Genomic DNA, 24,961 nt, shown 5'->3' on the forward strand with positions numbered 1-24,961 from the left:
GTCAACCGGACCATGGCACTAAATGCCACGCCCAGTCTTCCCTCAGCCACCCCCAGGAACGGTGGCTGCCCCGCGCCCCCGGACGGCACATTCCAACGGGAGCGGAGCACCCGGACCGCGCCTCCCACCCTGCCAGGACCCTGCCAGGACCCTGCCAGCACCCAAGATGGCCCCCGCGCGCGCCCGCGAGGGGGCGGGGCAAGTGGCATCGCGATAGCGGCGCCGGCTCTCGCGCGGCTTGGGCTGCGCGCGGTTTTTGCTCTCGCGAGGCGAGTGTGTGGCGGCGCGCGCGGGAGCGGCGGCGCGGGAGAGAGGGGGGGATGCCCGCGCGGAACGGCGGCGACAGCGGCGACAGCGGCACCGGCACCGGCACTGCGGGTGAGGGGCGGTGAGGGTGAGGATGACGTTAAGGGCTTGGACTCGGGCTCGGGCTCGGGCTCGGGCTCGGGCGGGGGTGACCGGCCCGCTGAGGGAGGCCGGCCCGGAGTCACCGAAGGTAACTGTGCGCTCGCTGCAGAACCGCTGGGAGCCGAGATGAGGGAGCAGGCGGAGGCGGCGGTGATCACGCCGGCCATGCTGGAGGAAGAAGAGCAGCTGGAGGCGGCGGGGCTGGAGCAGGAGCGGCAGATGCTGGAGAAGGTGAGTGTTGTCAGGGTGCGTGTGGGCCATGCGGCTCCTTGGGTTTCAAAACAAACAAGCGTGAGCGGTGCCAGAGGCCAGGCGGGTGACCGTGATGAACCAGCGCCTTTTTAAAGGCTAACGGTGAACCCTTGCAGCTGGCAAGAAGCTCACTGCCTTTTGTAGCATTGAAATTTGCAGTGAGATTATCTCTTTGCTTTTGTCGTTCTGAGCCTAAAAATGTAAAGTATCCTGCCTTTAAAGTGAGATGATTTCAAAAAGGGTAGTAAGTTCATATTCTGAATTCCTGACTGAAACATTAAAGAGAAAGCTTTTCTGTTTATGCTTTCTGTACGTAATGCTTCTTTCCCTTCTTGTGCTCCTTATTTAGTTAAAAAGACCGCACCAAACAAGAGACTCGAGTAGAGCTCTGCAGAACACTTGTATAAATTCCATTTATCCTTACCACAAATAAGCCCAGTTATGTGTTCCTTTTGGTAGCAGGTATAGTTTATGCAGAACTGCATCGAGAAAGTAGCCTCGCTTATATAGCCTCGCTGAAAGGATCGGGTTTGTGCTGGTCACTCCCTTGGTCTGCACTCCCGCTCTTCCCTGCACGCAGTTGTGCAGGAGCTGCCTGTGACCTGGCGCTGCTGCCAGAAAAGTACATGTGATCACCCTGGGAGGTGGTGTTTGGTGTGCCTACCTCGGCTTGCGTATGTTACAGGAAATACAGACGCTTCAGGGAAATGGTACATCCCCAGCAGAAGTGGGTGGTCATTACTGTGTTTCATTTCTTTCTTGCTGTGAATGTTTTGGTATGTTGATGTTAAGTATTGGTTGATACCAGTCTGTTCCGGAGACAGAACATGAGAAAGCATGATGCTCCCAGACCTGTGCTGATAGAAATGACCAAGGTCTCAGAGTACTGTATTAGGTATTGTGTTTCAGGCATAAGGAAATACAAGCTTGAAAGAACTATTCTCTTAAATATTCTTTTGGGGAATTATATTCTAAGGAATCAGAATGGTTTGGATTGGAAGGGACCTTAAAGACTTTCTAGTTCAAGGAAGTAGTAATATTACTCAGTATACTTGGGAAATCAGATGTTGGGTTTTTTTCCTGTCTTAAAAATTGAAGCACCTGGAACTAATTTTGATTACTCTATTTCCTTTCCCTATGAAAAGTTGGAATTTATTCAAGGTATGTTCATAGGATGCAGTATTTTGTGATACTGTAGTTAGAAAATGATAAGTGTTTCTTGCAGAAGTCTCCTAATCTTTGTGGCGAGCAGTAAATGGTGGTACAGCCTGTCTGAACTTCAAGTATTCTTTGATCAGACTTGGAGCTAAAAATTTGGAGGCAATACTTTTAGAAGGAAAGGAGAAAACCCTTGTAGAGCAAATTGTCTCATTGCATAGGAAGTGTTGAGAAAAGGACTTTAATTTCTTTCACAACCAATCAACCACTTCTGTAACAATGCTCTGTGATGGGGCTGTGGGGTTTTTTTTCTATTCTCTCCATTTCTTGAGAATCCACAGAGCGTACCTGTAGCAAGGGTGTGGCTTGTGTGCTTCTGTCACTCTTTCTCTGTGCCATCTGGGGCCAGTCAGACCAGTGGGAATTACTCATGTACTAACTCAGGCTTACTGGTGTTTTGGGGGCACCGTCTGTGTTCAGCAAACCTCCTGTCCGATGATTTGTACAGCAGTTCAATGGGGAGTTGCTAGTTCTTTTTGAGGGTTAACGGCAAAATACCACTATGCAAATATATGTGAATGTAGAGTGATGAAAAAGTGTGGCAAGTTGTTGACCTTTTCAGTCAAAAAGGGGGAAAAAAACCGCTTTCATGAGGCTTGAAGGTCTGACTCAAAGTGAGGTGTATCATGAGTTCAATGCTGTTCATCCTTGAGGGTTTTTTTTCCCTCCTTGACAGTTTTGCAGTTGGTCAAGGGAACAGTCCTTCAGTTTGATCAATTAGTGGAATAAAACTGTGTTTTCTCCAATAAAAAGTGAGCAATAGCAATTTGCTGAATGAGTAGTTTAGTTTTAATTATATTTTCTCTTGGCATTGCCATCAAGAGTTGATCTTTCTGAGCTCAAGTCCTTGTCATCTGAAGGTGAAAACCTGCCGTGGGGAGGAGAGCAAAAGCAAATAAAAACTGAAGGGAGAATCACAAGAAGGCAGTCTCCTTCCCCAGAAAAACTGTGGACATAGAACTTCCTCATACAGAAGAATAGCGTCATAGCTACCTGATTACAATGACTTCTGGAAAATAAAGATTTCTGGAGGGAGAAACGTGTTCCAATTTTTTCAGTGTCACAGTTTGTCCCATGACTCAGGAAATATCCCATTTCCCTGCCTATTTGTGTATTTAGTTTCAGGAGATTCTCATGTCTTTCTGTTTTAGCCGTGCCCTTCCCCCAGTTTCTTCTGGAGGCAATGGCATAGATAAGCATCTTGTAAAGTTCTGCATCTTGCCTCTGGGCTTTTTCTTGGAGATGCTAATTTATACCTTTTCCTGTCCACAACTATCTGTAAGGAGGCTGTAGATAGCTGGGGTGTCGGTCTATTCTCTCATGTAACAAGCTATAAGACAGGAGGAAACGTCCTCAAGTTGAGCCAGGGAAGGTTTAGATTGGATATTTGGAAAAAACTGAAAGGGTGCTCAAGCATTGATACAGTTGCCTGGAAGAGCATTCAAAGAGCGCACAGAAATTGCACTCAGAGACGTGGCTTAGTGGTGAACTTGGCTGTGCTTGTTAGTGGTTGGACTCGCTGATATCAGGTCTGTTCCAAACTAAATGATTCTATACTTGTTTGATATCTTAAACAGGCAACGTTAGATAAATGCATAAGGGTGCATGCTTTTTTACCTTTTGGAGGAGTCTTGATCCGAGTTTTAAAGAATAATTTGCAACCTTCTAAATTACTAATTCAGAAGTTAATTTGAAACGAGTGTGTAGATTCTGTGAGCGAGCAGAAGTTACTGTTTTCACATTGGGCATTGTCTTGAGCTCTGTAAACTGGTTGTGATGGTTTTGTAGTTGTCTGAATATCTTGTTCTTAATGAGAAACTGTAACTGTGCAAATGGCACGTGGAGGAGTCCCAAATAATGCTTGGGAAGCTGGGCTAAAATGTGCCAGGTAGGTTTTTTTTCCTTACAAGTTTGCAGGCTGCAAACAAACTTAGTTTTCATTTTACTCTAAATCTGTCCATTGGAGTCGAAGCACATGTGAGCCCCTGAATGCCACGTGCTGCCATTCTCGGTGTTTGCCCTGCAATGCCAGTGAGTGCAACCTTCAGGTGCTTTCATTTTGCAGCACTTCACAGCTGCAGGTGAGTTCCTGCAATCACAAATCACAGATGTGTAATGGCTAGAAGGGAAAGGGGGGGGCGGTGAGACACAATTGTTATCCTGAAGAAACATTCATTATATTAAAAACTTTACCTGTGAAGTGTCGATAAATACTTGACATCTCCTTTTGTTGTCCAGGCTCGCTCCTCTTGGGACAGGGAGTCAAGTGAAATGCGCTATAAGAGGCTTCAGCATTTGCTTGAAAAAAGCAACATCTATTCCAAATTCTTACTAACCAAAATGGAACAGCAGCAACTAGAGGTATGTGTATTTTTGTCTGCAGTGGAGATTTTTAAGGTGCTGTCTGTTGGGGTTTTTTGCCATCCAGCTGTTTGAAGTAAAAATGCTGTTAAGATTACATTGATAACATTAAAATCTACTGGAGCCTACTGCACAGGAAGGAAGTGGTGCTTTACATGGCATTCAGAATTTGTTCTATAAAGTAATAGATGAATCAGACTGGAAAGAGCATGAATTATAATTTGAAGTCACAGAGTAGAGGTGAAAATGATGCCTTTACAATTCTTCTATTGGCCTGAGTGCTAGGAAAACAAAAGAAGTATTTCAAATAAGAAATGAAGTTTAAAGGAGCTAGAAAACCTGGAGGGAAGATAGAAGATGCAAAGTGGAAAGTAGGAAGTTTTGTAGCCTATTTGTGTTACTTACTAAAAGCTGAGGATGAGGTGTGCCTGAGGCCATGCTGTTCCCAAACAAGTTTCCATAAAACAGTTTTATGTGTTTTCTTTCTTTTAATTCATGGGCTGCTGAGTTTGTACCTGCCTTTATACTGACTTTCTTAACTGTACCTTTCTGGACAAGCTTGTAAGAGTTTATGCTTGAGAGAGAGGGAGAAACTTGGGAAAAGATTAAGGACAGTGTTTTCCAAAAAGGCACATTGACAGATTTCTCTAGTTTAGCTGTCAGCTCAAATTCATGGTTACTGTGTTGCTAGAATGAGTGTTTCAGTACTTAAGTCTTGCTTCATTTGATAAATACCAAGGTCTCTTACCTTTTTCCCCACGATCGTTTTGCTTTCAGTAAGTAGAAAGAGTAGATGGAGTGAGAATCCTAAGTTCTTCAAGACATAAAAGCACTTCTTCATTTTAGGCATTCTGGGCTACTTACACTGCTGTCTCTTCTGTAATGAATACAAGTGGTGATAGAGATGTTAAAGGGAAGCTGGATACATGGAAAACTACCTGCAGTAGATGTGAACTTCAGGAGTTTGCAATTGGGAATATTTCCATTGGAATCTTCCTAAATTACTGTATATATGTGTTTAAAATATTTATTGACGAGCAATTGCACTTTCTTGTCCAGGTTTTGCTGTATTATTTTAAACTGTGTCAGAACAGGGACTTTTCCTGAGATTGCAAAACCGAAGTCTGTAAAGTACATGGAACTCTCTATTAGCAATGTTATCTATGCCTGTTATCACTTCTGTAATGGATAGTACTCTTGTAGGTGTTACAGGAAGATAAGAATTGCGTTTGTGGGTTTTTTTGTTTAGGAACAGAGGAGGAAAGAGAAGTTAGAAAAAAAGAGAGAGATGATGTTAAAATCTGCCAAGGTAAGATCGAGTAGCTATTTTATGCAACTTTCTGAATAAAAGTCTGAGAAATGACAATATTAGTTTTTGAGAAAGTAGGTAAAATAAGTAAGTTTGGTTGACTTGTACAATCCGTCTAATATGCCATGTTTATTTTAACCATAGTAAGACTGTTTAAAAATGCTTAAAAATTGCATACCATGACAATCATCTTAAGAGGATGTTTCTGACTATTTAGTATTAGAGAAAATGGTTAACTGCGTAATAGTGGAAGTGTTTCAAGAAGCTTTCAAAGGCAATGGTTTGAGTCTGATTACATCTTTGTATCATGATAATTAGAGATTCATAAGATGATGAACATTTTCCTGTGCTTATTTTCTAGGGTCAAAACCCAGTTGATGGCAAAGAGGAGAAATCAGGTAATGTTTTAGGCTTTACCTTTTTTCAGTACTGGTGTTTTTGATTTCTCTAATGTTTGATGCATTATATAAACTCAAATATTATCTTATAGGTGCAAAAAAGAAGAGAGGGAGAGAAGATGGGACATACAACATCTCAGAAATTATGTCCAAAGAGGTAGGTCTAAACTACAAACAACTTCTTTGGATTTTTGTAGCACAGCTTTTAATGTGTGAGGCAATTGCTGTGTGTCTTGGTTTGAGGGGAAAAAACCAAAATGTTTACCCACAAGCGGGGGAGGGGGCCTTCTCCACAATAATCACGCCACTCTTTATCAAATTTAAGAAAAAAGGAATTTAATACAAGAAGAATAACTGTTCTTAACTGCTATATATAAACGGACTAGTGCAAACCGCCACAAGAGAAAGAAAAAAAAAACAACAAAACCCAGCAGGTTTTCCTCCGGGAGGAAAGTTATACTTAAGCAGTGTCAATGTCACAGCCCGGCTGGCTGCAGAGTGAGTTTCCAGTCCCTCTCCAGCGAGACAGACGAGTGGTGAGCTCTCAGATGAACTCTGTGTCTCTTGTCCCAGATGAAGGAGAAAGAAAGCTGAAAGTGGGGAACCACCACGTGTCCTGCAAAAGCAGCTGCACACCTCTCTCTCCTGGGTCACGGGCAGGCCGTGAAGGTGCAGGCGGTGGTGAGACTGGAACAGAGGCCGGGATCCCAGATGCAGGAACCAGGAGAAACAGCCGCGGCAAGGAGAAAAAAAAATACAGATGTCACAGTGTTGTAGTTTGGGATTATTATGTAAATTCTCTCCCCTGCCACTAACTGCCCATGCCAGCAGTTAACAAAAAGTAGTTAAATGTTGATCACTTGGGTGGGGGCAGGTTTGTCTCTTTTGGTTTTGGGGACATTATTCCATTCTTAGCTCGGCGGCGGAACGCGGGAGGGAGCGGTGGCTGCAGAGTAGGGAAGCTGCTCTGCCCCCACGCAAGTGATCAACAGTTAACTACTTTTTGTTAACTGCTGGCATGGGCAGTTAGTGACAGGGGAGAGAATTTACATAATAATCCCAAACTACAACACTGTGACATCCTGTATTTTAGAGCAATCCATTCTCTCATACCAGAGATTATCAGCTATCTGTAATCTGCCTGTGAAGTAGGATTTTCTTCCAGCAAAGATCCATGTAACAAGCAGTGTTGTCACACCTATAGAATTTGGATGCTCTTTGGTTTTTTCAAGTCTTTAGGGGGTCAGCTATGAAGAGTCTACATTGCCAGTTGAATTTTCAGCTACCCTTTGTAATTGTGTTCTCTGCTGTGTGGTCTGGTTTTAAAGTCTCTTGTATGATTAATGATGTAGCATAGAAAGCTTTTCAAAGTATGTTCAGATTAAAAGATGAACAAAAAGATTGCATGAAATACAAATTATAGTAGTTTTTAAAGAGGAAAAGCCCATAAGTATATTTTTTCCTTTTGTTTCCAGGAAATATTATCAGTGGCAAAAAAAAGTAAAGTGGAAAATCAGGTATGTTGGCACATATTATTGCATTGTAAGTGCATTGAGCCAAAAGGGAGGGGAGGGTGTTTTATGCTTCATAGCATATCTCTAAACTTTACCTGTAAATAAACAGCTCTGCAAGTTACTGAAGTCCTGAATTAAAGTTTAAAATGGGGTTGTAAAGGAATGCACTTAAATACTTATTTCATAAATCCAAGGTGAAAACTTCTGTTTTTTTTAAAAATTGAATTTGAATCTAGTTATATTTTATAGAATGTCTGTAGTTTCAAAAAATAAAGGAAATAGGAGGTTACTAAAAATAATTTGTGCTGGTGTTTGAGACCTTAAAGCATTCAGGTGTGGAGATAACAGGTGAAGTCACTTTTGCTGTAGTACATGCACAGTATGAATTACTTCCCAACATTCTCTAGAACCTGGTTATAGAAGGCTAATAACTGCATTAAATGCCAGCTGCTGTGAGGAAGGTTTTCAGTCTGCTTGCTTTATGGGTGGAAAATTATAAATCAAGTAACTTCAGTAGCTGTCACTGCACTTCAGTTCTAAAGTTGACAGTTACTTAAAAGAAGCCTTTTTCTCAGGGGCTGACTTAACTTAAGTGGACATAAAGGCTACTGTAAATTGGGAAAAAGTATCTTAGCCAGACTTTGATGTGCATTTCACTTGTGATGTGTTCCTTGAACTTCCTTCTGTAGGATGAAAGCTCTTCTGAGAACCTGCATCCAGAAGACCTGCAGAAAAATGGAGACTCAAATAGCGTCATTAAGGATAGACTGTGTCAAGCTGTTCGACACACTGCCAAGCAATTTCTTGATCCAGTACGAAAATTCAACGGACAACCAGTGCCTTTTCAGCAGCCAAAGATTTTTACTGGCGGTGTAATGAGGTGGTACCAAGTGGAAGGCATGGAGTGGCTGAGGGTATGGAGTCATTGTTGATGAAATTGAACTTTTGTGTCTTCCTTTCTGTTTTGTGGGAAGTTCCTTTGTCACTTGTCAGAATGGGCCGTGTCTGCAGAAAGAACTTTCCTGGGGCAGGTGGCTGTGTTGGCCAGGAAGTGCAGCTTTTTCCTGTAGTGAGGTAGCTATGCCTACAGCAGCTACTTGAATAGATAAAACTGAAACATAAGCACAGTAACTTGGTCTTTTAGAGAGGGAAACTATGTGAATTTTTTGGAGCTGGGATGAGAAAAACCTTGGATAATGTGAGCTGTACTTGAAGTTAAAGTGCCTTTTGATATAACACTAAATTACATAATTTCTTTTAGTACTGTTCTGGTTTTTTGTACCCTAGTCAGGCACTTAGTTGGGCAGGAATGCACACATCTACATGACAATATCTGGAATTTACAAGATGCTTGTATTTATTTTCATAATGGAGAGCATCATCCTCATCTGTAAAAAATGGGCCTAGTAGAGAGTTTCCACGGGTGTTACATTACTAAAGATCTTTGTTTTTTCTGAAAGTGTCTTGATTATTTTGCATTTACATTTGGTTTTTTTGCATATGCAGATGCTTTGGGAAAATGGTATTAATGGCATTTTAGCTGATGAAATGGGGTTGGGGAAGACGATCCAGTGTATTGCAACAATAGCACTGATGGTGGAGCGAGGAGTCCCTGGTCCATTCTTAGTATGTGGTCCTTTGTCTACTCTTCCAAATTGGATGTCTGAATTCAAGAGATTTACTCCAGAGGTAAAAGAAATCAAGACTTTTCTTTTCCTTCCTTAGGTTTAAAAGCAAAAATTGCTTAATTTTTGTTCTAATTCTTTGCCTTGAAACTTTCTCTGTATAGAACACTTGTTTAGTTGTGGTGTTGATGTGGTTATTACAATTACATGTGCCTTGGCTTGCTATGTATTTACAGCCTTCTTTTATGAGATCTCATTATTTCTACTGTCTTCTCTTTAGGTTAAAACAAACTTAGTTTGCCAGGCTTGTAACCTCTTTTTTTACAGATTCCACTAATGCTGTATCATGGAGCTCAGCAGGAGCGTCGGAAACTGGTTCGTAAAATTCATGGACGACAAGGATCACTCCAAATCCATCCTGTGGTCATCACGTCCTTTGAAATAGCAATGCGAGACAGAAATGCTCTGCAGGTATCTATGTTCTCCTGAAAGCCCCAGGATGGTGTTGTGTCTTCTCACTGACTGCACTGCTTTTGAATGCAGTAAAAGCCCTGCATGCTGCCCATACAATACATGTCATACTGTAGCATGTGTATTGGCATTCATTAATGTTTCCTTGGTAAAGTAGTTGCTGAAGAAGTTCTTCAAGCAGAACATTGTCGGAATAGTAAGCAGTCACAGCATACCTGCTCTTTTCATTACCTGTCTGTAGGTGGTAGTTAGGCAGACCTGGAGTGAAAACCAAGTGTGTTAGTATTGTGGTTGACTTCAAAATGGTTCCCTTAGCAAGATGAGTTTCTTGTAGAAGTTTTATTTTAACCACATAAGCTTTGTAAATGCAGTCACCGTGAGGCAGATCTGTGGCGTTAACTGTTTGGGCTCAGCTCTAGGAGTCTGGCACAGTGAAAACTAGTAAACAGAGTCGTTGTAACAGGCAGCATCAGACAGTCTTATTACTGCTGCTTAATTCATCTGGCAACTCTTTTGATAGAATAAAGCTAAAATTTACTAAAACACCTTTCCCTTTTGTAGCAATGCTGCTGGAAATACCTGATAGTAGATGAAGGTCACAGGATTAAAAATATGAACTGCCGCCTTATCAGAGAATTGAAACGCTTTAATGCAGACAATAAACTCCTGCTGACTGGTACTCCCCTGCAAAACAACTTGGCAGAGCTTTGGTCATTGCTTAACTTCCTGTTGCCAGATGTGTTTGATGATTTGAAAAGGTGGGTTGCAATCTGGAGGTGGAAACTATTTCTATTTGTTCTGTTTGAGCATTATTGTGACTCTTGAATAATTAAACAGCATGTGAAGAGCTGTTTTATGGTATGGTTGTAATTTGGTATGATTATTTGGTGTTAAATGCTTTGAAATAAGTCTTACCTCACACTTTGTTGTTTCAGAAGGGAAGGAATTAATTGTCATTTCCATGATAGTGGAAGCTCAACTCAGAGCTAAGACATGAGCATTTGCAGTGAGAGATGTTTGTTTTACTGTAAGTGCCTGGTGCTGCTTAGAGATTCTCTAAGGTGGTGGAGAAGGCTGTGTGAGGCTGACAGACATGGGACCCACAGATCCTTTCCTGCAGCAGTAGTGGGGCAGGTGAAAGAACGCTGCCTAAAGTCTTTAGTCTAACTTTGGAAAAATTACAGACCAGATTGACTATAATAGATCACAATGAATATTTCAGCTAGTGTAAGTATTTTTACAAATAACTTAACAACCTCAAGCATGTGAATTGACAGGTGTCTTTCAGAAATTCCTCCTGTACATGTTCTATTCAGAATGAGTATTAGAGCTTTTTTTTTCTTAAATCACAGGATAAGAGAAAAAATAGGATACTTAAATAATGAAGAATAATAGCTATAAAGTAACCAATCTTTTTTCTTTGTTTGTTTTTATAGCTTTGAATCCTGGTTTGATATTACCAGCATTACAGAAACTGCTGAAGATATTATTGCTAAAGAAAGGGAGCAAAACATCTTGCATATGCTGCATCAGGTTTTCACTTATCTTTTGTGTTGTATTTTTCATGGCTTATTTTTGACGTTGACCATTAGCATGAAGTGTGTTAAAGTCTTGTTTGTGGAGCTGAATTCTGGGTCTGAGGTTTTTATTGTGGCACTTCTGGACTTCCTTAGACTTGTGGAGTTTTTTTCTAATCTTTACAGTGTTTACAAATGCGAAAGGAACAATATATCTCTTTGATAATGACTTATGCTGGAACTGAATGGAGTTTACTTAAACTTAATTATTGTTTACAGGCTTCTGTTTGCCAAAAGATTTAATTGGTGTATTTATTCTGTTGAAAATTAACTTTGAGGGACTGTAGGTAACTTTTAGGTGTTGGAAAGAATACCTGTTGACAAACTAGTTATATAATGTCCATGTCTTCAAACACTCAAAGCTTTTTTGGGTTTTTTTGAGAGGATGTGTGGTGGTAAATGCTTACAGGCTGGTCATTTTCCCATCATAAACTGATGGTGAGAGATCTAAACTGTGTCTTCTATATATAATTGTTGATTATTTTGATTAAAGTTTTGGTACTTTTCTAGAATAACTTGATTTAAGAAACATAATAAGCAGAATGAGCTGTTTCTTAATAAAATTACTTTCAGTTACTGGAAGTTATATGAAAGGTCTGCAATGTACCTACTACTACACTCTTACTACTAAACACTTTTTAAATTGTCAGTGGATGTGCTGTTTCAGCACATGTTATTACCAGCATGTATGTGAAAGTTTTGGAGTAGGCATACATATTAAAAAATCAAATATATGTGCAGATTAACTCCCTAGCTTTAAATTGGAAAAAAGTTACATCAGCAGGCCTGCTTATGTGTTGTTGTCTTGTTTTCTTTTTTTCTTTAACGATCCATGTTGAGAGTTTTGAATAATTCTAACATCTGCTCACCATTTCAGATTCTGACACCTTTCTTACTGAGAAGACTAAAATCTGATGTTGCTCTTGAGGTTCCTCCTAAACGAGAAGTTGTGGTATATGCACCACTGGCGAAGAAGCAAGAAACTTTCTATACTGCCATTGTAAATCGCACCATTAGGAAATTGCTTGGAAATACTGAGGTATCTGCTGATATGGATGTTGGAAATAGGGTTGCTATTAGTAGTTTGTAGTACCAATCCACACTGGTGTTGCTTCATTAGTGTTGTAACTAAACCCACTTTTTCCTTAAATTTTTAGTCTGATCCTTTTGTTATCTATTTCAGTGGCACTTAATGTGATAGGCCTGTGAGCACAGAACTAAAGCAATATTAGTGTGAATGTGTCCTTGATTACTGGTAGCTTGAGGGGGAAAAGCACTCGGTTTTCCTAGAGTTGACAGTTTCAGCTTGAAAGGTGTTAATATGGCTTTTTAAAAACAGAAACTTTCAAGATCTACAATTACAGACCTTTAAAATTTGGGCAGCATTTTCCACTTAGCCAGTCTTTAAGCTACTGAGTCTAAGTAAGTGTTGCATGGTGCACATCACTGAGACCTCTTTTCAGCTTTGAGAATTCTTGGGTCAGCCATAGGCCTTTGAATCTGAAGCGAACTGCTGCTGATGGCAACATTCTCATTCCTCACAGGAAGAAGTAGTTGAGTTGAGTGCTACAGGCCGACCAAAGCGCCGTACTCGAAAAGTGGTTGATTATTCTGAAGAACATAATGGTTCACCTGAGGATTTGGAAAGATTGATCAGCAAAATGCAAGAAGAAGTAGAAAAAGAGAGGTGCTTGCCCCAAAAGATTCTTTTTTTATTATACTATCTCCCTCTTAGTTTGCTTCCAGAGCTTTGCTTATTGAAAATGATCAAGAAGAATAGCATTTAGCTATTCAGTATTGTTGTAGCTTTATGATTTTTTTTTCTTTCATTTTACCTAATATTCACTGAGCCATGATAGCAATGATTAGGTTGTGCCATCACTCATTGACTCATTAAAGTTATAGTTAACTTCAGGATGTTGTGGTTCAACCCCAGCCAGCAGCCAAGCCCCACACAGCCACTCACTCCCCCACCTGCAGGATCAGGGAGAGAATTGGAAGGGTAAAATACAGAAAACTTGTGTTTTGAGATAAAGACAGTTTAACAAGGAAAGCAAAAGCTGCTCCTCAAGCAAAGCAAATCAAGGAATTAATTCACTGCTTCCTATGGGCAGGCAGGTGCTCAGCCATCTCCAGGAAAGCAGGGACCCATCACATGTAACAGTTACTCAGGAAGACTATAACCATCACTCCAAGTGTCCCCCGCTTCTTCCTTCTATTGGTTGAAAGTCCCTTGGGTATAAGGAAAACCAGGCTAATCTTCAGGGTTGAAATAAGTTTATTTTGCTAGATTTTTATAGTCCAATGTAGCTTGCAAGAACAGACAAATAAATACATGTTTGTATTATTTTTATGGTAGGCATGGATCCCTTTTGTTGAAGACAGTACGTAGATGTAGAAGAGTTAAATAGCTGTATTTGTTGTGAATCCTGCAGTACCTACATGTGGCCGAAATGGGATAGGCAGAGATCTGATCCTGGAATACCCTATGTGTTGCTTCCCAGGAGATCTGACCATGTGTTCTGGAAACGGCTTGCTTCTGTTTCCGTTTTGTGCTGGGTGACTTGTACAAGCTAAATTCTGCTTCTGATTGCTACAGGCTGCCCTTTTGTATTTTAAACCAGTAATGACGAGTTGTTGGCCTTTGTTGCCAAGTGGGGCACTATGAGAGGTTTTTTTGGTAATAGCTTTACTAACTGAGGGATTTTGAGGATATGTGGTGTGGCATTGTGAATCCATTACTTGATTTTGTTAGGTTTTTTCTTTTAAATAGTTTTAGCATAATAAGGTGACACTTTCAATACTAATAAGGTGATGTATCTTTTCAAGGCCAGTGGCAGAAGTGAGTGTTCCCCTGGATTCTGAGGTGAACCTTAAACTGCAGAATATTATGATGTTATTGAGGAAGTGTTGTAATCACCCCTATCTCATTGAATATCCGTTGGATCCTGCTACACAACAATTCAAGGTATGTATTTTAAAAGCTTTAAAGAAAATTTATTCCATGCATTAAAAAGCAATAGACTGTGAGCTGATGGCAGTAAAGAGTGACCTTTTCAATGTATTTGGATATGTCTCCCTATTGAATTCTGGCAGTATACTTAATCATTATTTGAAACTTCCTGCAGCAGCAGCTGCAGCTGCCTGTCCATCTTCTGTGCTCATTCAGTCTTTGCATGCAGTCTTTGCCGTAGTGCTCTCCATTGTGGCAGGGCTCCTTTGTTGGTGGGAAAGTTAGTGAATCCAAGCAGTTGCTGGGTTCCATGGACTCAGATGCTTTAGGATCTGCCTCAAGGTCTCCCCGCAGGGGTTAGTTTTCAAAACAAATGCTGACGTTGGTGAACTGTTCATGACATAAATTGTACACAATGCAGGAGGTGCGGCGGTAACACTTAAGTGAGTTTTGAAGGACTGAACCAAGTACAACAGAGTCATCTGCTTAGAGAATACAGCATCCTTTTTCTTTCGCCACATGGAGAAAATCCAAGTTATATCACAAAGGCCAGCTGGTAGTTTAATCTACACAAAACAGTTGGCAATGTAGGAAGTAATTTGAATGGAAAATCTTAAACAACTAGGGGAGTTGCCTGCACATTCCAAATGTATGTTTGTGGGCATGTATAGTCATGTTTCCTGTTCAGTGTGTGATAACAGTTTCAGCTGCACTCAGGAGCAAGCTGTTAAAGCTTGTCAGTGTAAAGTCAGTGTATAAAAAACATATACCCCAGTCTGGAGGGTGAGGGCAAATTAGTTAATGTGTAGAAAATGCAGACTGTTGACTATTGACACCACCTGCAGAAGTTTGTACCTGCTCAAGAAAATGTCTTCAGAATTATCAAGGTGGCTTTTGTGTGTTTCAGATCTTACAAGTTTCTATATCCCTTCTTTTAAAACTCTTGAGCAGAAGAGGGGATTAAGGCAGCAGTGTGAAATCTTGTTCTGTGAGCTTTTACTGCTTGGCTGATGCGTAATAATGTGTTCAGCAGTGCCTCCTCATGTCCAGTAAGTGGAAGCCTGTTGTCTTAATTACAAGCTGGAAAAGAAACAACAGCACTTTTCTATGTGCAAAAATTAACATCAGAGTTTCTCCTTCCAGAAATAGGATGAAAACTACATTAGTTTTAAAAACAAATCATTTGGACATATGAAATGGTGGGGTTCAATTTAGTTTCATTATGATTTAACTGATTCAAGGTTTTTGCTAAATTTGGTGTTGCTTCCAATCTTGCAGCTTTTAGTTAAAAAGATGGTACACGTTTGTTTCAGCGAGAAGCTTTCAGACAGCTTTTGTAGATGCTCCTGAGCTGGGGGAACCTTTGGTATCCTGCCTTCCTTAATATATGATCCCTTCTTCTCTGTTCCAAGGTTGATGAAGATCTAGTAAAGAATTCAGGCAAGTTTCTGATATTGGACCGAATGCTTCCAGAACTGAAAAAGAGAGGACATAAGGTAAAGCCAGAGTTTTGTGGGGAGGAGGTACAGTTGTCTCCTTATGAAAAAAAATTGCATTAGGGAATCTTTCTGGTTTTGTAGGTCATCTTGTTCTCACAAATGACTATGATGCTTGACATTTTGATGGATTACTGTTACCTGAGAGACTTCAAATTTAGTCGATTGGATGGCTCTATGTCCTACTCGGAGAGAGAAGAAAATGTAAGTAGATGTACATGCCCTTCAGGTGTGTTGGCAAATTTTCCTTGTCCCTGGGACAGTGGAACATGATTTTGCAAAGCATTTGGCCTTTAGTAGGCAAAACACATCAATGCTGAAAACTATCTTTACTTCTGCTTTAAAATCCGTGGCTCAGAAATGCTGAAGCAATAAAGTGTGCTACTAACCAGTATCTTGGGGTATGCTTAGAATGATGGGTGCTCATGTACTTTGTTGCTTCAATTTTTTTCAGTAGCACTGATGTGGCTGAGGAAAACAAAACCCCTAAAGGTTGCTACTGTTAGACCTGATTCTTAAAGAGGAAAGGCTAACAAATAACGTCAGCAAGCTATAATGACTCATTAAGCTGGTAGAATTTTGCACTGCTGGCTTGTGGAGATTTTTAGAAGTTCATTGTGTGCCTACCACAGTGCAGTTTGGGTGCAGGACAGAGAAGTCTTTAGAAGTCACCAGTTTAAGTTCAGTAAGGCTCTTCTCAGTTCCACGATTTGCTGCTGGTGCTGCAGATGCTGATGTCCAGGAGATCCCAGAGGGTAGGGGTCTTTTAGAGAGCTCGGGTTTGGGGTCATGGTTTCTTTTTCTCTGCTATTATCAAAGTCCTGAAAATTACATTTTCAGTTTTCTACCAGCATATCAGACTAGGTTTTCACTGGTATTGCAGACCTGGTAGGAGCTGTGCTGACACTTGTAAACATCTTACAGTGCTAATGAGTAGTAGGCCAGAAAGTTACTTCGATTTTTTAAGTAAGAGGAGGAGCTATACAGAGTGCCTGGAAATTACACTACAATCATGTTGGCAGCAGTGTTCTGAACTGTTGCATGTATCAAGAAGTAGCAATATTTTTAGGCTTTGCCAGCTTGGACTGTGGTCACATTACTCATTACTAGATGATAGATTATGTGGAGGTGAATGTGGTTTGGGCCATACCTCACTGTAGTCATCTCCACTTTGTGTCTTAAACATCTCATTAACTGGAATCATCAGATAAGAAAACAATTGTTTCACTTCTCAGTCCTGTCCTGTCCCAAGTGCATGCAATTTTTCTTAAAGAGTCTGGCAGCTTGTGCTGCAATTTGTCTGTGTTCATATTTTTAAACAAAAGTCTCTCTAAATAAAACATTAGCTATGTTGTGTTCAGTCTGTCTGATAGATAGATGAATTCTCTTCCAGATGCATCAATTTAATAGTGACCCTGACGTCTTCCTGTTCTTAGTGAGCACAAGAGCTGGAGGCTTGGGCATTAACTTAACTGCGGCAGACACGGTTATCATATATGACAGTGACTGGGTATGTTGACAGATTGTTAACCTAGTGTTATGTGTCATAAAATGGTTTCTCTGTTGCTGCTTTTGACAATCATTTGTGAATCCATTATGGTATATATCATTTCTATAACTTGAAAGAGGTGTTTTACATGAAGATAACAGTAGTATGTGCAAACATTTTGTATGTGAAATAATGCAGCCTCATTTGAAAAGTCCTACATTATTGAATACAACATAAGAGTTGGTTTCTAAAACTAGCCTTTTTGCTTCTGAGTTACCAAAAGCAGGAGTGTTTTTTCTCTTGGGTATACATTCCCTTTTTTTGATTTATTACTTAAATTTGAATGTATCTGGACCTTCTGCAGGTTCTCTGTTTACAACAGCTGCCATGTTAGTCCCAGCCCCCTGAATTTCCTCCTGTGGCTTGCCACATCTGTTTTAGCTAGGTGGGATTGTGCTGCTCCCGTATGTTTGGAGGCTGGGAAGAAGAGAGGTACTGAAGCAAATGACTGAGGACCTCTTCACTTTATTTTAGTAGACAGCGCTGCTGTTTGCATGACTGTTCAGCTTCAGAAGACCTAAAGCAGGTTTAGAAATGGCTGAAAACTTTTTAAATACTTCTTCTTATCCTCCAAGAAAAAAAAAAGAAATACAAACCCACAACTAAAACTCTTAACTGTCATATTAAACATGTCCATCTGTTGAAAACTGCAGCACACGGTGCAGAAGCAGTCTAAGCTGATGGGTTCCTCTGCCTGTGCAGCTACAGCAGCAGAGCCTCATCATGGATGAGCTTGAGAGTCAAGTAGAGTTCTATTACACTGTGTATCTCCTGCCTACTGCTTCTGCTTTGACACTGACCTCACAATTGAAAATGCTGCGTGTGATATGTCCCTTAAAAATGGGTAATGGCATAGCTAAATTGTTACTAACTTGGTTTTTTTTTAATCTACTCAGAACCCCCAGTCAGACTTGCAGGCCCAAGACAGGTGTCACAGAATTGGCCAGACAAAGCCAGTTGTTGTTTATCGTCTTGTGACAGCGAATACAGTTGACCAGAAGATTGTGGAAAGAGCTGCTGCCAAGAGGAAGCTGGAGAAGTTGATCATCCATAAAAGTTAGTATCTTTCACTTATGATATCATATCATCATGTGTTGCTTCTTTAAATCTCAAGCTGTAACAAATTTCAGCATCCTGTTTGCACCCGTCTGGTATGTTATAACCACAGGAGACAAGTCCTGTTTGAACAATTACCCGGTGCCAAATAGAACAATAGTTCCTGGTTTTATGTATGGAACAGTGGTGATTCCTGTGGTGTCCTTGATTATATAAGTGGTCATACTCAAAAGTCTTCAGAATGTGATTGGAATGTCTCAGGGATAAATATTTCTTTTATAGATTCTGTAGGAATCATACTTTGCTTCTGTAGCTTATTCTGTTTGTGACGTTTGGACCGTATCTCTATATATAGCAATTTCCAAACATTAAACTCACTTGAAAAATTGCGATACTTGTAACTTGGTGTGGGCTTCTGAGCAGTAACTAGTCTTATATTGGGAGGTTAAAAACTTCTCAATAGTTCTTATATTCTTATATTAAGGGGGGAAAAAGGCATTTTCATGAGGGCATAAAGGGGCAAAACTGCCACACCTGTAACTGTCTACTGCACAGTGCACTGCTTGTCAAGCCTAAGCTGTGGTTTGTCTCTGGCTTTGGATGATGTTAGCTAATCTTTGTTACATGCTTACTTTATCCTAGCATTAGCCTTTTTCTTTGTAATGTCTTTGCCACTGCTGCCTTGATGTGACTGCCAAGACTGCCATCTGACTCTTAGAGGCTTATTATTGACCAATATAAGTTGTTTGGTTTGGGCTGGGTTTTTTAATGATTTGATTATGTTCTAAGCTGAAGTTAAAACCAAAATGTTGAGATGAGCACACAAGAGCACATGAGCAAGGTGAGCACAGAATGGGCTTTAATAGTAGATAACTGCCATACACTAAAGAATATATAATATTTTATATTTGGACTGACATCCAGATTTGTTGTAAATAGGTACCAGCATTGTCTTTTCAAGAAACCAGCCTGTGCCAGGGGTATTATTTTGTCATGTCTGTCTGTTTCATTAAACTGAGGGCTGTTATCTCTGCAAACTACTTATGTTTCACATACTTCCTGTCTTTTGGTTAATACTGCTTACTTTGTTTCAACCAGCTTACAATACAAAGGGAACAAACTTCAGCATCATCTAACTTTATTTACAATGTTTTTGCTGTAAGTAGAGCTAATGGCTTTTCTGCTCTGTGTGTGCATGTTGAATTGGTGTTTTAATCAGTTCTTCTGCATACTATTTGTACATACATACACATCATAGAAAGTGAAAGGCCTGCATGTAAACCTTTATGTACCTCAGTTTTTCACCAGTTACACTATTAGGTGTGTTTATCTGAGGGTTAAAGCAATGAAACCTAGCATTAATTTTGATATGTGAGAGTAATTAATCTGTTTATTCATCCAGCATTGATTTAACTATTTACACAATTTGTCCAGTCTCTGTGTACTTTATTAAAATTTCTTCTTTCTACAGATCAATTTAAAGGTGGCAAGTCTGGCCTAGCGCAATCAAAGAGCTGCCTGGACCCTCAAGAATTAATAGAATTACTGAAATCCAGAGACTATGAGAGGTATGCACATTTCATGGCTTTTTGGATCATGAGTTTGTAACCTGTAGCTTACAAACAACTGTCAATAGCTCTGTTGTCCATGAAGTGGTATGTGGAAAGAATGTCCCAGGGATTCTGCTGTGTGTGAAAACTGACTTTATACAACACTAAATTGCTTTTATCTGTATTAAGAGAGCTTATTTCTTCTTCAACAGGGAGGTTAAAGGATCTAAAGAGAAAGTAATCAGTGATAAAGATCTAGAGTTACTTTTGGATAGAAGCGATCTTATTGGTAAGTCTGAGTTTTCATGTTTCCTTTATTCTATTCATCCCTAAATTCATATTTTTAAGAGTCTTTGTACGTAGAAAGCTGCCATAGCTTCACTTCCCTACAGCTGTATTGTCCATCTGAAAAAGGACCTTTTGGTCCCTTTGCTGATGTTTTCAATATGGTTTGCTGAAGAAGAAATAACAGAACTTAAACAAAACTATTCTGGAAAACCACATTCAGACATAGTGTGCCCTGAGCATACTGTGAGTCAAAAGCATAGACTAAGAGGTGTTCTGCAAAGCAACTTTCAAAGAAAGTTGCTGTAATTGATCAAAATAGAAATTAGTAAAGATTTATTTCAGCAAACTTGTTTATAAACCTATTTTGATACCATTGTAATTCAAAATAGAGTCCAACATTGTGGGGGGGGAATAAATTGAGCTTTTCAGAGTTACCGTGGCTTGTCAGCAGATCAACTATTTAACCAAAAACCAACCAAAGCACAATGTTCTTTTGAGGTTGTCTGCAAATTCTAGTGCTTGATCAGGCCAAGATACTATTAAAAATACCTTAACTTTCCTGAGAGAGAAAAACCTCTTGTCCAGTTCACAGATTTAGTGTGCTTTTGTAAGATTATTAGATTGAGTATGCCTTGTTTCCTTCAGCATCTTTAGCAGAACAAGCCTCAAAGCATAGATTAAAAAAAACTCCCAGTCATTACAGAATTTAGAATTAGAATTATAGTCTGAAATAACTGTGCTACATGTAGTTTGCATAAAATTTGCCTTAGGAAACTTTTGCTGTATTTTAGATCATTTAGGAAAAAAATTTAAGACGTTCTATAAAACTGCCTATTTCAGTTAACTGAAGCCTAGTACAGAAAATTATTCTTGATGCTTGGATAGTATGGTCTATATCTTTACAAGTTCAGATTGTGAAACAATCAGCTTTCTCTTTTCAAGTTGAAGAAGGTGCTCTTTATTTTGTGTTTTTAGGGTGCATCATATTTCTCATGATTGGTTTTTTTTCCTTGGCTATACTAAGCAAAAATTCTGTCATAAAATTGACAAAAAGTATGATTGCAAAGATGTTAGTCTAGCATTCTAATGTCCTGACTATTTACTGGCTAACTGCAGTTAATGCTTTAGAAACTGAAATGTCACCTTCCACCCTGGTAAGCCAGAATTATTAAATTTCATATGGATAAAATAGTTTTTCATTAGCTTTAAATTGACTGGAAGGACAACATAGTGATTGCAAGTGCTAGGAAAACAAGTTGCAGGTCTTTGAATTTTAGAAAGGAATATTACTTATCACAGCTGTAGCTTTCTGTGTTTCTCCAAGTAACTTCACTAATTAGGTTTAGTGCGTTCTAGGTTTTTTTCCTCTGGAAAATGAGAGTAGTTCAGGCAGCTTTTTTAGAACTGTTTATCTCCATGCAGATTTAGCCAGAGATGCTGGAATTTTTTTCTAGACATATTCAACTGAAAAGTATTTTCAAACACAAACTTTTAGTAGCAAACTGTTGAAGGATCAAAGTGGTTTTATCAACCTACTTTGCAAATCCCATGAAAAAATTTATCTCTGCTCTAGTAAGGCTGCAGAAACTTCACCTGTTATTGTTGGCCTTTGTTTTGTTTTAATCTTAGATCAAATGAAGAGCTCTGAAAAAATGAAAAAGGAAAAAATGGGTGTCTTCAAAGTCCTAGAAGAATCATCAGAGTCCAATGCAGAATGTGTGTTCTAATGTGCAGGTGTGGCCTCTGTGTAGTCTTACAGATCTTTCAGAGTTGTCACTTACAGTTACTGATCTTTAATGCTCACTTTGTTTTAAGGCCTCATTCAAAATCCCTTGTGTTCTTCCAGTGAGTTTTCACATGTTCTAGAGTATATGGCAGGTGATAGTTTGTTGTAGCTTTAGTGGGCTCTCATAAAGAACCAAGAAAATGAGCATATTTCACATTTGCAGCTAATTCTTATGCTCAGTGGTAAAACCTTGCAAATTTGTGTAAAGAAAATCTTCCTGTGGAAGTCCTAAAACACCATTTGTTTTGGTTTTAAATATGGTGTCAATTAGTTTTAATTGGAAGGGAGAGAACTTGCTCTTTTTTCAAGCCATTTGTGTTGCTTTTGGTTTTAACTTCTGCTAATTATTTTGGTTAAATAAATACCTGTTTTGTTCTAAAGGTCTAGGGGTTTTGGCTTCTTAAATAAGCTAAGCTTATCTTGTGTCCATTAATTCACACTTTCCTTCTCCTTTAGCACATTAGCCAACCTCACATATTTAAAAAAAACCCAAACCAACCCCCTCAAAAAACCCTTGAACAACAGAAAAAAACCCCACACACGGCAAACAAAATGCAGGCAGCCTGAATAAGCCTAAAGTAGCCTAAATTTTTCTGGTGCAGACAGTACTTCCGATTGACTGCTTGTCAGCCTGTGTAGCTGAGTTGCCCATTTGAAGCACATGGAGGCAGCTGAGAGTGCTGGAAGGGGAAAGTGCGGAATGTCTATATGGGTGTGTGAATATCAAGTACTTTCTGGGAAGGGGGAGGGTCCAAGACTAATGAGGTAGAAACAGGTAAAGGATATTATAGCCTCTGTATATTAGCCTCTAAGAGCTAGCTGTGAGCGGTGGTTTTCAACTTCAAATCATAAAATCATTTAGGATAGGAAAGACCTTTAAGACCAAGTAATCCAGTTATTGGCATCCAGCAGTAAACTGTCCCTACATGCCACATCCACACATCTTTTAAATACCTCCAGGCATGATGACTCCACCACTTCCCTGAGTGGTGTGTTCCAGTGCTTTGACAACCTTTTGGTGAAGAAAATTTTCCTAATATGCTATTTCTGTCTTTCCTGGTAAAGCTTAAAGCCATTTCCCCTTGTCTTATCGTTTCTTACTTGGAGAAGAAACAAATACCCACCTTGTTACAACCTCCTTTCATGTAGTTGTAGAGAGTGATAAGGTGTCCAGGTGTTTACACCCCCAGCTCCATCAGCCACTCCTTGTAAGACTTGTGCTCCAGACCCTTCACAAGCTTCTTTCCTTTCTCTGGACACACTCCAGCACCTCAGTGTCCTTATAGTGGGGGGCCCAGAACTGCGCACAGTACTGGAGGAATTGGGCAACTTTTAAACTTTCAGCTCTGGTTTGTGAAAATGTCATCTAGATGTCATTAGAAGCTGCAGTCACAGCTGGAGCTGTCACAGTTGCAGTTGTGCTAGTTATGCCTTGGAAAAAAACCCCATACCCTATCAGACTTGAGAAACTAGTTTTCACTTACTTTATGATCATTTTTACTCTGCATAGAGAGTAATCTGTTAGCCTGATTTAGAGAAAGTTATTTTATAGTAGCAAGAAATATTTACTTGTGCCTCTTTAAAGGGACAGATAAATCTATGAAGTTAGAGTAGGCTGGCTTTGACCTTTGCCTGTTGAAAGCCCTGTTTTGTTGCTAATTGTTGCAGGCAAAAGTTTCTAAGTTTTCTGCTCAGTTACTTATTAGCCTGAATAATACAAAGTCCAGAGTGTGCTGTCTCTATGTGTTACATTTACACGCTGCTAGTCTTCTTAATGCGTCCTTTAATGAGGACATACAAAAGATGTAAGGACAAATGATTGTGCTGGTTTTGGCTGGGATAGAATTAGTTTTCTTCACAGTGGCTGGTATGGGGCTGTGGTTTGGATTTGTGCTGAACATTGATAACAAATGTTTTTGTTATTGCTGAGCAGTTTTTACACTGGGCCAAAGCCTTTTTTGCTTTTTTTGTACTGCCACACTGGTGAGGAGACTGTGGGTGTGTGGGAGGCTGGGAAGAGACACAGCTGGAACAAATGACTAGAACTGGGAAGAGGGATATTCCCAACCATATGCCATCATTGTCAGTATATTAAGTGGGGGTAAGAAGGAGGAAGGGGTGGGGTTTTTGGAGTGATGGTGTCTTTCTTCCCAAAAAATCATGACACCAACCTGAGCCATTAGCAAATGAAACTTAAATGTGGGAGCTGGAGCAACTGGCCATGCTGCTCAGTGCTGTTTTGCTGGGATGAGGGTGGTGGTGATGGTGTGGGCTGTGAGGGGGTGACAATGAGAAAAGTCAATCTTGATCATAGTGTTGGGGTTTTTAACCCTTTTCTGTCAGTTTTATCTCCTGGGACCAGCTCTGTCAAGTCACTGCCACTAGCAGGGTCTTTTAAAGAGTGTAAATAGTTTTAAAAATAGTGATTCCTGGTCAGCTCAGAAGAGAGATCTGCTGCTGTCCCACTAGAGCCCTCTTCTCCAGCCTGCCGTGGCCCGCGACTCCTGCTGCGGCTGTGCCATGTGGATGGGGCTCCTGCCAGCTACTGGGGGGCTGCAGGGCACAAACATCTACTGCAGGAGGAGAAAGGGTAGGTGTGGCAGTAGCAGGGAGGGACTGCAAATGGAAACCTAAGTAGTCACTGTTAAAAATGGCAGATTGCACTTTGTGCTGCACTACCCACCTTCACAAGACAGTCCTTCTGCAAAGATGCTCTTTCACTTACAAACTGCCCAACACACTTCACATAGGACCCTTTTATGTATTTCCTACATTATTAACCTCTGAAGCAGGCAGCTCAGGTTTGCAAGGCAGGAGTGACCCTATTTAACCTATTTTGTTATTGTTGACAGACTGCAGCTGCTGTTAAACTCCAGAGGAATTGGGAAAGTCAGACTTCAGTGAACACTGCAGTTGTCAAGTATTTTGTCCTGCATCATAAAAAATTAGTAATTCCTTTTCTTAGCCAGCTACAAGCAGAGAGCAATTGAAGTTCTCCCCAAGTAATGAATATGAATTGCCTCACCTAACCCATTCCCACAGTAATAGAGTGGATCAACACTGGTATCCATGTTAGAAACCTTCCCTTCCAGAGCTATCACACAACTCTTCTGTAGTTCCCAACTCTTGCCTCAAGCCCCATACAATCAG

At 40.1% G+C, this 24,961-nt stretch overlaps 1 protein-coding gene across 2 annotated transcripts; it reads left to right on the forward strand.

Annotated features, from left to right (window-relative positions):
- The first annotated feature begins 274 nt into the window (after positions 1–274).
- Positions 275–22,191, forward strand: HELLS (helicase, lymphoid specific). Of its 2 annotated transcripts, none has more exons than XM_071563714.1 (22): positions 275–378; positions 518–639; positions 4,117–4,239; positions 5,489–5,548; positions 5,910–5,946; positions 6,039–6,103; positions 7,422–7,463; positions 8,150–8,374; positions 8,967–9,149; positions 9,413–9,556; positions 10,118–10,314; positions 10,993–11,089; positions 12,011–12,172; positions 12,678–12,820; positions 13,963–14,101; positions 15,499–15,582; positions 15,667–15,786; positions 16,976–17,092; positions 18,028–18,187; positions 19,659–19,755; positions 19,950–20,026; positions 21,655–22,191. In XM_071563714.1, the coding sequence occupies exons 1-22, from the start codon at positions 321–323 to the stop codon at positions 21,750–21,752; spliced, it is 2,550 nt and encodes an 849-aa protein (XP_071419815.1). In that variant the 5' UTR covers positions 275–320; the 3' UTR covers positions 21,753–22,191. The 2 variants fall into 2 exon arrangements, with proteins under 2 accessions (XP_071419815.1, XP_071419816.1); XM_071563715.1 differs by having other exon boundaries at positions 323–394.
- The last annotated feature ends 2,770 nt before the right edge of the window (positions 22,192–24,961 follow it).

The sequence above is a fragment of the Pithys albifrons genome, chromosome 9 (assembly GCF_047495875.1).
Source record: "Pithys albifrons albifrons isolate INPA30051 chromosome 9, PitAlb_v1, whole genome shotgun sequence".
In the NCBI taxonomy this organism is placed as follows: domain Eukaryota; kingdom Metazoa; phylum Chordata; class Aves; order Passeriformes; family Thamnophilidae; genus Pithys; species Pithys albifrons.